Source organism: Oncorhynchus gorbuscha, linkage group LG12 (genome assembly GCF_021184085.1).
Source record: "Oncorhynchus gorbuscha isolate QuinsamMale2020 ecotype Even-year linkage group LG12, OgorEven_v1.0, whole genome shotgun sequence".
Lineage (NCBI taxonomy): Eukaryota > Metazoa > Chordata > Actinopteri > Salmoniformes > Salmonidae > Oncorhynchus > Oncorhynchus gorbuscha.
In genome coordinates this window covers 64,195,921-64,207,746 of record NC_060184.1, presented here as the reverse complement: position 1 = coordinate 64,207,746, position 11,826 = coordinate 64,195,921, and the positions used below count along the sequence as shown (strand labels likewise).

At 44.4% G+C, this 11,826-nt stretch overlaps 1 protein-coding gene across 6 annotated transcripts; it reads left to right on the top strand.

Annotated features, from left to right (window-relative positions):
* The first annotated feature begins 1,683 nt into the window (after nucleotides 1-1,683).
* Nucleotides 1,684-11,379, top strand: LOC123991232 (palmitoyltransferase ZDHHC20-B-like). Of its 6 annotated transcripts, XM_046292605.1 has the most exons (16): nucleotides 1,684-1,830; nucleotides 2,464-2,490; nucleotides 2,586-2,645; nucleotides 2,798-2,892; nucleotides 3,101-3,221; nucleotides 3,350-3,419; nucleotides 3,538-3,570; nucleotides 3,685-3,805; nucleotides 4,491-4,526; nucleotides 4,747-4,879; nucleotides 5,275-5,401; nucleotides 7,491-7,580; nucleotides 7,749-7,849; nucleotides 7,949-7,996; nucleotides 8,085-8,118; nucleotides 8,375-11,379. In XM_046292605.1, the coding sequence occupies exons 1-14, from the start codon at nucleotides 1,713-1,715 to the stop codon at nucleotides 7,990-7,992; spliced, it is 1,176 nt and encodes a 391-aa protein (XP_046148561.1). In that variant the 5' UTR covers nucleotides 1,684-1,712; the 3' UTR covers nucleotides 7,993-7,996; nucleotides 8,085-8,118; nucleotides 8,375-11,379. The 6 variants fall into 6 exon arrangements, with proteins under 6 accessions (XP_046148561.1, XP_046148559.1, XP_046148562.1 ...); XM_046292603.1 differs by having other exon boundaries at nucleotides 8,085-11,379; XM_046292606.1 differs by having other exon boundaries at nucleotides 7,749-7,853; nucleotides 8,085-11,379.
* Nucleotides 11,380-11,826: the final 447 nt, after the last annotated feature.

Genomic DNA, 11,826 nt, shown 5'->3' with positions numbered 1-11,826 from the left:
GCTAAGTATTTTCTGCCTCCTGAGGGGGAAGAGTTGCTGCCATGCCTTTTTCACGACTGTGTGGGTGTGCGTGGACCATGTTAAGTGCTTTGTCGTGACATGACTATCAAATTCACCCAAGTTATTGTGGAAAGCTTGTGGAAGGCTACCCAAAACGCTTGACCCAAGTTAAACAATTTAAAGGCAATGCTACCAAATACTAATTCAGTGTTTGTAAACTTCTGACCCACTGGGTGATGAAATAAATAAAACTGAAGTAAATCATTCTCTCTACTATTATTCTGACATTTCACATTCTTAAAATAAAGTGGTGATCCTAACTGACCTAAAACAGGGAAATTAACCAGGATTAAATGTCAGGAATTGTGAAAAACTGAGTTTAATTCAATTAATTTGGCTGTATGTAAACGTCCGACTTTAACTGTAGGTAGGCTACATGGAGAAAGTGTTTACTTTTTGCAATAAAAGTGATATTGTCATATAATTTAACTGTAATCCAAAGTGTATTACAGTGAGTGAATCTGAAAAGAAAAGGTGGTACTCATGCCAGGTTCAGTAATGTTCTTGCCTGTAAAACACACATACTTCTGCAGTCACTTAAATATAGATACAACTACCATAAGAAGCCATTTAATCGAATGATATAGCCTACAATAAAATAAACATTTGTCGCTCTGTTGAAATCAAATCAATTGTTATTTGTCACATGCGCCGAATACAACAGGTGTAGTAGACCTTACAGTGAAATGCTTACTTACAAACCCTTACCCAACAATGTCGTTTTAAGAAAAATAAGTGTTGAGTAAAAAAATAAAAGTAACAAATAATTAAAGAGCAGCAGTAAAACAACAATAGCGAGGCTATATACAGGGGGTACCGGTACAGAGTAAATGTGTGGGGGCACCGGTTAGTCGAGGTAATTGAGGTAATACGTATGTGTAGGTAGAGTTAAAGTGACTATGCATAGATAATAAACAGAGGGTAGCAGCATCGTAAAAGAGTGTGAGGGGGAGGGGGGACAATACAAATAGTCTGGGAAGCCATTTGATTAGTGTGTTCAGGATTCTTATCGCTTGGGGTAGAAGCTGTTAAGAAGCCTTTTGGACCAGACTTGGCGCTCCGGTATCGCTTGCCGTGCGGTAGCAGAGAGAACAGTCTATGACTGGGGTGGCTTGAGTCCTTGACAATTGTTAGGGCCTTCCTCTGACACCGCCTGGTATAGAGGTCCTGGATGGCAGGAAACTTAGCCCCAGTGAGGAACTGGGCCATACGCACTACCCTCTGTAGTGCCTTGAGGTCGGAGGCCGAGCAGTTGCCATACCAGGCAGTGATGCAACAAGTCAGGATGCTCTCGATGGTGCAGCTGTATAATTTTTGAGGGTCTGAGGACCCATGCCAAATCTTTTCAGTCTCCTGAGGGGGAATAGGCTTTGACGTGCCCTCTTCATGACTGTCTTAGTGTGTTTGGACCACGATAACTTGTTTTTGATGTGGACACCAAGGAACTTGAAGCTCTCAACCTGCTCCACTACAGCCCCACTTTAGAGGCGGGAAAACAACTAGTTGGCTGTCCAGGCCAGCTTTGCTGTTTGGACTGCACTTGCAAGTGTGGGACACTTGCGCACACTACCGGGAGACGAAGGGAATTGCACATGGGAGTTTGGTACGTGACGTCACGCAAACACTCCCTTCGGTTTGGTGGAAGAGTAAAGATGGCGCCCACCCACGTATTGAGATGCTGTCAACGGGGCTTAGCTTGGATACCTGTTATTTTTATCGCCCTAGTCGTATGTTGGTCTTACTATGCCTACGTCGTAGAGCTCTGCATTTGTAAGTATAAAAAAAAATGCTTTTCACTGCGAGTGTCGTTGTGTTATGGTTGCTATTTGTGCTAGCTAGCTAACGTTAGCTGGCCACAGGAAGTGAATGGAGCGACTACTGCTAGATAACAAAGGCTTGGCTAGTTAGCTATTTTGATCCTGCCAATGTAGCGCTATAGCTAGCCAAATAATCTGTTTCTGTATCCACCCGTTAGCTAGCTATGGAATTAAACTGTTCAATTTTAGCACTTCATTAAAAGCTATCATACATTGGTACAACGATAGCCTACCAACCTCAGTTATCTGTTATTCTGTTGACATCTTGCCAGATGTAGAGAACTGTTCACATTATTTTCAACCTGCAACAATGTACCTAAGTAAAAGACGAAGAAGCAAAGATAAAGAATGCTTATTGTTTGTTTCAAGTGGGCGTGGCTTCCCTCTCCTTCCTCTGCATTGATGTCCAAGAACTGGACAGGTGAAAGCGTGCCAGGAATGCCAGAAAAATAATGTTGAATGGCTCAATGTCCACAGGAATGTGTCTTGTTGTTGCTATCTGCATACAGTATGTCTGCATACAGACACCCACAACATACACCAGATGCAAACGTAACATTATTTTATCTCCTTCCCCCCCCTGCAGTCACCATCCCCAGCATAGCAGAAAAGAGTAAGTAGTGGCTATTGGATGGGATTGATTTCTACTGGTTGATTGGCTTTTACTGACATGGGCCCATTTGCTGCTCATTGGGATTGTTGTTCAAGGGCCATGGATGAAGTTCGTTTTTATTTACTCTGGCTGGACTGGGCTCAATTTGGACACACGTAAACACACATACACACTGTAGACACTACTAAATTGCGCCCTTAAACTTGATCTACACTTGATGCATGTGCAGGTAGCCAATATTCATATTTTGACTATGTTGAAGCCAGGTGTGAATGTGTCTCTGACTCTGTCTGTGTGTCTCTTACAGTCATCTACATGGTGTTCTTCCATCTGTCCTTCGTCATGTTTGTGTGGTCCTACTGGAAGACCATCTTCACCAGACCAGCCAACCCCTCCAAAGAGGTACCCTGCCTTTTTAGATACCTGCCCTGAAACATCCACAAGGCTGTAGCTCACAGCTTCACTGGATAGATGTCTATGAGTAGATTTATTCCAATGACACAGGTGGATGGACAATGTTGCTAAGGGACTAACCATAATTTAATTGTTTTTCCTGTGTCTGTTTTGTTTATCTCTCCTCTCTCTCTCTGCCATCTTTCTCTCCTGTTAGTTCTGCTTGCCAAAGGCAGAGAAGGAGCAGTATGTGAAGGAGGAGAGACCAGAGTCGCAGCAGGAGATCCTGTGGAGGGCTGCCGCTAACCTGCCCCTCTACACACGCACCGGGGCTGGAGGTCTGTCTGTCTATCTGTCTTGTCTATCTATGTTTGTGTGTGTCAGTCTGTCTCTCTCCCAGTTAATTGATCCAGCCCTGGCCCGTTGAGTGTGTAGCTTATCAGTTGGATTAATGTGTTGTGTACAGCGATCCGCTACTGTGACCGGTGTCAGGTGATTAAACCAGACCGCTGCCACCACTGTTCTGCCTGCGACATGTGAGTCTGCTATTTCCGGTCTCCTCTCCTCTCTCTTCCAGTCTTGCTTTTCCTGTTGAATGGCCTGATTCAGAATTTATTATTTGTTTATTCTTCTTTCTCTTCTTCCATGTATTAGGTGTGTGCTGAAGATGGACCATCACTGCCCCTGGTATGTTGTCTGTTTCCTCACGTCCACAGTATATCAAAGTATTCTAATGTTCAGAGGAAGTATGATCATAACTCAACTTACTTTTTCTCTCCTCTCGCTCTCTTTCTCTCTCAGGGTGAACAACTGTGTGGGATTCTCCAACTACAAATTCTTTATTCTGTTCCTGTGCTACTCTCTGGTGTACTGTTTGTTCATTGCAGCCACCGTACTGCAGTATTTCATCAAGTTCTGGACAGTGAGTAATGGTCTCACACTCACTGCAGCCTGCATCTGTTCTGGCATCCATTGCTTTAGTCTTGTTATTCCCCACCCACCCATACATTCAATGCTGCAGATGTGGGTGTGTGTGTGTGTGCTTTTTCCCATATATAAGATAGTGTATGAAATGCTACAGTGTGGGTGTGTGTGTGTGTGTGTTAAATGCTACTATTTGTGTTTGTTGTAACCACTTGGATTGTCCCACATCCTGCTGCTTAACACTGTGGCCTCACAGCTGTACTGCTTCACTGTTATGCAGCTCCTTCTTTCTTTCTTTTGTCCCCCCCCCCTTCCGCTCCTTGTTCTCTTAGTTCTTGGCCTCCCTCCCAGCTTTTCACATTTTGCTCTCCCTCTGACCCCCCCTCTTTTCCTCACACACATTATTATTGTTCTGTCTACCCCACTCCTCTCTCTCTGTTCATTTCTACCATGTCCTCCTGTCCATGCCATCTCACCAGCCCCTGACTCTGCCTGCTCCTCTGTCCTCTTTTAATACACCTTCTTTCTTTCTTCCACCTCGTTTTATTTCACTCCAGGTGACTCCTATATGATCCCTGAACCATTTTCCAACACTTCACCACCTCCCCCTCAATCTCTACCTTTCTCTCCCTCCGTCTGACCTCTCCTGGTGTCTAACAGTCTTGTCTCTGTTTGTACTAAAGCTTTGCCGGAGGAAATCGGCAGAGAACTGCCCCAAGGTAACCCAGCCTCCAGAGCCTTAGTGTAGCTGTTGCGGGGCATGAAGTGCACCTGTGGATGTTGTGTGATGGCGTTGTGTGTTTGCTGTGTTTTGTTGTGTTGACATGGTTATCAAGGCGCCCCGCCTCTCTCCCTCTCTCTCCCCCACCCCTCCCTCCATGTGGTTTTTGACATTGACTCTCCCTCTCTCTTTTTCTCTTCTCCTCCTCTCCTCCCCAGAATGAGCTACCAGACACTCACGCCAAATTCCATGTCTTGTTTCTCTTTTTTGTGGCGGCCATGTTCTGCATCAGCATTCTCTCCCTCTTCAGCTACCACCTGTGGCTCGTAGGGAAGAACCGGTCCACCATAGGTAACACACACAGTCCCACACGCACTTTTTTTAAGGGCTCCCAAGTGGCGCAGCGGTCTAAGGCACTGCATCTCAATGCTAGAGGCGTCACTACAGACCCTGGTTCGATTCCAGGCTGTATCACGTGATTGGAAGTCCCATAGGGCGGCACACAATTGGTCTAGCGTCGTCCCTGTTTGGCTGGGGTAGGCCGTCATAAATAATCATTTGATCTTAACTTTACTTGCTTAGTTAAGTAAAGGTTCAAATAGAAATAACTCATGCACAGTCCCTCAACACACACACACACTCATTCGCTCCTCAGACACTCACTCCCTCACCCTCTACCCCCTCTCTCTTTCTCTCACTCCCCATCTATCCCTCTCTACACCCCCCCCTCTCTCTCTCTCCCTCAGAGGCATTCAGGGCTCCAGTGTTCAGAACAGGTTCTGATAAGAACGGTTTCTCTCTGGGCTTTGGGAAGAACATCGCCCAGGTGTTTGGAGACGAGAGGAAGTTCTGGCTGCTACCCATCTTCACCAGGTTAGTGTGAGGGATGTCTCTAACCCAGAGTTTCTGTTATCTTCTTTCTCCTCTCTCACGGTGTGGCGTGATACTGTGTGATGTGATACTGTGTGATGTGATACTGTGTGATGTGATACTGTGTGGTGTGATACTGTGTGATGTGATACGGTGTGGTGTGATCTGGTGTGATACTGTGTGGTGTGATACTGTGTGGTGTGATGTGATCTGTGTGATACTGTGTGGTGTGATACGGTGTGGTGTGATGTGATGTGATGTGTTCTGTGTGGTGTGATACGGTGTGGTGTGATACGGTGTGGTGTGATACTGTGTGGTGTAATACGGTGTGGTGTGATGTGGTGTGAGACGGTGTGGTGTGAGACTGTGGTGTGATGTGATCTGGTGTGGTGTGATGTGATGTGATCTGGTGTGGTGTGATGTGATGTGATCTGGTGTGATACGGTGTGGTGTGATACGGTGTGGTGTGGTGTGATACGGTGTGGTGTGGTGTGATACGGTGTGGTGTGATGTGATCTGGTGTGATCTGGTGTGATACGGTGTGGTGTGATACGGTGTGGTGTGATACGGTGTGGTGTGATACGGTGTGATGTGGTGTGATACGATGTGGTGTGATGTGATACTGTGTGGTGTGATCTGGTGTGATACTGTGTGGTGTGATCTGGTGTGATACTGTGTGGTGTGATCTGGTGTGATACTGTGTGGTGTGATCTGGTGTGATACTGTGTGGTGTGATATGGTGTGATACGGTGTGGTGTGATACGGTGTGATACTGTGTGGTGTGATACTGTGTGGTGTGATACTGTGTGGTGTGATACTGTGTGGTGTGATACTGTGTGGTGTGATACGGTGTTGTGTGATACGGTGTGGTGTGATACGGTGTGGTGTGATACGGTGTGGTGTGATACGGTGTGGTGTGATACGGTGTGGTGTGATACGGTGTGGTGTGATACGGTGTGGTGTGATACGGTGTGGTGTGATACGGTGTGGTGTGATATGGTGTGGTGTGATACGGTGTGATACGGTGTGGTGTGATCTGGTGTGATACTGTGTGGTGTGATACTGTGGTGTGATACGGTGTGATACTGTGTGGTGTGATACTGTGTGGTGTGATACTGTGTGGTGTGATACAGTGTGATACGGTGTGGTGTGATACTGTGTGATGTGATCTGGTGTGATACTGTGTGGTGTGATACTGTGTGGTGTGATACAGTGTGGTGTGATACGGTGCGGTGTGGTGTGATACTGTGTGGTGTGATCTGGTGTGATACTGTGTGGTGTGATGTGATCTGGTGTGATACTGTGTGGTGTGATGTGATCTGGTGTGATACTGTGTGGTGTGATGTGATCTGGTGTGATACTGTGTGGTGTGATACGGTGTGATACTGTGTGGTGTGATACGGTGTGGTGTGATACTGTGTGGTGTGATACTGTGTGGTGTGATACTGTGTGGTGTGATACTGTGTGGTGTGATACGGTGTGGTGTGATACGGTGTGGTGTGATACGGTGTGGTGTGATACGGTGTGGTGTGATACGGTGTGGTGTGATACGGTGTGGTGTGATACGGTGTGGTGTGATACGGTGTGGTGTGATACGGTGTGGTGTGATACGGTGTGGTGTGATACGGTGTGGTGTGATACGGTGTGGTGTGATACGGTGTGGTACGGTGTGGTGTGATCTGGTGTGATACTGTGTGGTGTGATACTGTGGTGTGATACGGTGTGATACTGGTGTGATACTGTGTGGTGTGATACTGTGTGGTGTGATACGGTGTGGTGTGATACTGTGTGATGTGATCTGGTGTGATACTGTGTGGTGTGATACAGTGTGGTGTGATACGGTGCGGTGTGGTGTGATACTGTGTGGTGTGATCTGGTGTGATACTGTGTGGTGTGATGTGATCTGGTGTGATACTGTGTGGTGTGATACGGTGTAATACTGTGTGGTGTGATACGGTGTAATACTGTGTGGTGTGATGTGGTGTGAGACGGTGTGGTGTGAGACGGTGTGGTGTGAGACGGTGTGGTGTGAGACGGTGTGGTGTGAGACGGTGTGGTGTGATACAATACTGAGTCATGTGATGTGATACAGTCAGGGTGATGGACTGACGTTCCCATCACGGCTTGTCAACATTGACCCAGAACAGCCCACAGTCAGCTTGCAGCCAGAGGCCAATAAAAGGTAATAAAATATGATCAATAGGTTAATCAATGCCAACAAATGGCTGTCAGATTTAAGATTAAGATGAAACCTGAGAACTTCTATTTGACATATCATCAAATATGATCTAAACATGTTCAGTAATGCATTATCAATCAGATGTTTTTAAATAGATTATTTTCTTCCCAGTATTGAAGACGTCCCGGCCAGTCCTCTCAGCGAGTCGCAGAACCATCTCCTTGGCAACGAGCAGCATGCCAACAACGTCACAGAACACCTGGAGAATGACAGTAGGTATCTGCTCACAATTGATCTGTAGGTTCTGCTCTGAATGGTGTTGATGGTAGCTTCAGTTTTGGTCATAAAGACATCTGGCCTCCTTGTTACAGCTGGGAGTGAGACCATCACAATCATCATGGAGAGGGAGTCATAACAAGGTGAGCCAACACGAGTTCTGCCCCTGACTACATCTGTCTTCTATGAGGCTAGATTTAATCAACTAAATGTATCTCTGTCTCTTCTCAGGAGAAGAAACCAGCCATCTAATATGATGCCTTAAGTATACCACCATTTTTTTCTTTTTTTTGGCACCATGGAAACAGTCTCCCAACGCGTCCCTGTAGTTCCAAAAATGTCACACTCAGCATAACCATGGAAACGGACTCCTTTCACGCATCACCATAGATATAGCCTTGTCTTTTAATCATCAGAAAGTTACACACACAACTATTTATGCAGTTGCACAGAAGAACCACGCACAGCCTACTGTAAGCATATTCTTATTTTAGTTGACTGTGACCCCATTGTCCACCCAGGACTGTTAATGGATCTCAGCATCACTTGATGATGGCAGGAAAAGTCATCAGTCTTCACACTTCAGAGTGGAGAATGCCTGTGCCAAAAGCTGACAGACTGGGTGTTAAATGGACCAGGGCCGAGGAAGGACCTGGACTGGGAGAAGACTAAATCTGAGCTGGGAGGTACTGGGACATAATCATTTTGTACAGATTTTTCACCCAACGTTTATAAAATGGATGTTATGAAGCTGGAAGATATCACCAAGAAACCTAATTTTGTTTACAAATAATTTAGGGGTGTTTGGTTTGTACTATCGATAGACGTTACAACGGGTGCTTAAAAGACAACCTGGACTATACAAAGAAGACCCATTGGAGGGGATGCTGGACTAAACCAATTTTAAAATGAAATGGGGGGTCTCCAACCGGGTTTTGATCATGTCATCACACATGGCGCATTTGCACTCTCAAGATTACGTTTTATTATCCATCATGTTCTGCATTCTTCATGTCCAAAAACAGATTAAGAAAGGTGTGTCCTTGAGTGGGTGTGTGTAGTCAGATTTGTGAAGAGGGAGAGAGGGAGTGTCTGCATGAGTGTATGTAGGCAGATTTGTTAGGACAGAGAGAGAGAGAGAGTGTGTGTGTGTGCGTGCAGGCAGGTGCTTGCTGTAACTAACAGCCTAGAAGGATCAGCTTCAGATGTTAGTTGATGGATGGATTGATAGTTTGGTTTACATTCATTCCCAAGCTGCTGAAGGGTGTCTTATGTGAGAGTATACAGTATAGCCTCAAGCTCCTCAACCAGTTCTAGCTCATGGTCAAGTTATTACACGTTGATCAATGATTATTTTAACGTATCAGAGACTACAACCTTGAACATCACTTTTTACGAAGGCTGTGTCTGAAATTACACCCTATTTCTCCATATAGTGTACTTTTGACCAGAGCTATGTAGGGTTTGTGGTTAAACTTGTTTGTTATATGGGGAATAGGCTGTGATTTGAGATCAGCCCGAGGTCACCATTCATTGCCAAATAAAGTGCTGACCAATCAGCTGCTCTGACCTCTGAACTGGGAGTGTTTGTTGTAAACACTGGGAGTGTTTACAACACCAGATGCCATATAATTAGAATCATAGACCATTGAATGGGAATGTCCATTTTAGTATTCTGGTCATTCTAGTTCTATGCTTGATACATCTCTGCTCTCACGTCATTGGCCTGTGTCATGGAAACCAAATTAAACTGCTTATCGTTGTGACTTGATGTTTTTAAGGTTTACCCATATGTGCCCAGTGCCTACTTGTTGAGGCTTGGCCACACTGCGGTACTGACGCTGGCCAGCAGGTGGTGACACCTCTCAGCTGTCTAGCGACCTTCTGTTGTACAGTACTTGTTGTTCCTCCAAAACGAGGTGCCTCGCAGTTTAGGTCTAAAGTGGACCAGTATGTATTATATGCAGTAAGATTCCCTGTGATGTGAAAGTGTTCGGGGCTCAGTTTGCGTGAACTGTGAGGTGGTGGTGTAGTGTGTCCATGTGTCAAAACAGCTGTGATTGGAAGGTGTCAGTGACAGGGGTGGACAGAATCTGCGGGGGGGAGGGGCATATTTTTCTCAACTGGTTTTAGATAAATGGAAAAGCGTTTCAAAACTTTACAGTTTTATCCTCAGTTGAAGTCAAAAGTGAAGATAACCGTTATAAAGGTAGTGATATAGGACATTTCCCGTAGATTACTCCTGGCCATAGCAATGTACACGTTTACAGACCAGAGGTGTGGGGTAAGTTAGTTGTAGGCATAGAGGTGTGTGTCATTGCGTATTGTGGTTTAAGTTCTGAATGTAATAAGTAGGGATAATGATATTTTATACAGTTATGGAACCCCTACCTCTAGGTTCTTGTGTAATTCTGGAACGATTGGATAGGTATAAGCAATATGGTGAAAAGCTACCACCATATTGCTTATACCTATCCAGTCCTTTGCATCTCGACAAGTGCTCTTGGTTGAGTGGCAAGTGATCCAATTTGGAATGAGGCCTTTGAGTGTGTGGCCTTTTGAACCTCCTCTAGTTGTTCTTTCATTCTAGTTTGAACTCCTGACCCCGGCGATGGTCATTGTTTGTTTAGCTCCTGCCTCATAAGCCAATGAACCCGAGACAGGATTATTTCACTCAGAATGGTGACCTTAGTATAACCATGGTAAGGTTGCTACCGGACAAGGTTTATAAATTCACTCTGCTGGAACTCTGAATAGTTATCCCTGTGTTCTACACTTTGTGTTCTAGAACCCATAATTAAAATGCTGTTTCTTTTCATATGGCCACTTTTTTTCTACCTAATAGATTTACTTCCAGCTACACTCTGAACTACTTGACCCAGAGACTAAGAAGTCGTTGTTTGACATTAATTGGAGTGCTCTGTTTTAATTCTGGGAGAATACACTTCATTAAACATACGTGGCCTTTACATTAGATTTGGATCAAAGTCTGTGTAAATAACATGCGGCTAATGCTCATCAGCATGGAGCTCAGCTGGAAATGTGTTTATGGGGATAGATGGGAGGTTGTGGTGTTAAAACAGCCATATTATTTATACAACTAGATCCATTTAGTTTGACCCTACAAGACTCCGTCAACTGTTCCCACCATTATACCTGAATCCACAATAGTGACTCCTGTCAAAACGGAAGAAGATTCGGATCATTCTTGTCATATTTTAGGTGGGTTGATTTGACTAACCCACACTCATGTGTCTTCTGCATGTACAGTGCAGATGTATTTGTACTCTGCTTATTGCAAGCTTTGACCTATAATTTTTTTCAATGTCATGTTTTACAAAGTGTACTGTGTGTAATATATATATATATATATATTGATAATGTAAAAAAAGGGGGGAAAAGGTGCCAGCCTATCTATTTTTCTTGTCTGATTTTAATTTTTCCTGTTCCTATTTTGTGAATGAAGTACATGCCTCTATAAACTATTAACGTGAAAAAAATAACAATAAATGTTTTTTAAAACCTGCAGGCTGACTCTATCTTTTGGAAAGTCACAATTTACAGTGCATTTGGAAAGTATGCAGACCCTTTTCTACATTCTGTTACTTCACAGCCTTATTCTAAAATGAATTAACAATTTTTTTCCCCCTCATCAATTTACACTCAATACACGGTAATGTCAACGTGAGAACAAGTTTGTCAATTTTTGTACATAAAAAAACATACCTTATTTACATAAGGAATCAGACCCTTTGCTGTGAGACTTAACATTGAGCTCATGTGCATCCTGTTTCCATTGATCATCCTTGAGATGTTTCTACAACTTTATTTTAGTCCACCAAATTCAAGTGATTGGACATGATTTGGAAAGGCACACACCTGTCTATATAATGTCCCACAGTAGACAGTGCATGTCAGAGCAAAAACCAAGCTATGAGGTTGAAGGAATTGGCCGTAAAGCGCTGAGACAGGA

What these genes read in the sequence shown, in the direction of transcription:
- LOC123991232 (XM_046292605.1), top strand. Translation starts at nt 1,713, where the DNA reads ATGGCGCCCACCCACGTATTGAGATGCTGTCAACGGGGCTTAGCTTGG. An exon ending in CAGCCAACCCCTCCAAAGAG is followed by an intron (nt 2,893 to 3,100) that starts GTACCCTGCCTT and finishes CTCTCCTGTTAG; the next exon opens with TTCTGCTTGCCAAAGGCAGA. An exon ending in AGAACACCTGGAGAATGACA is followed by an intron (nt 7,850 to 7,948) that starts GTAGGTATCTGC and finishes TCCTTGTTACAG; the next exon opens with CTGGGAGTGAGACCATCACA.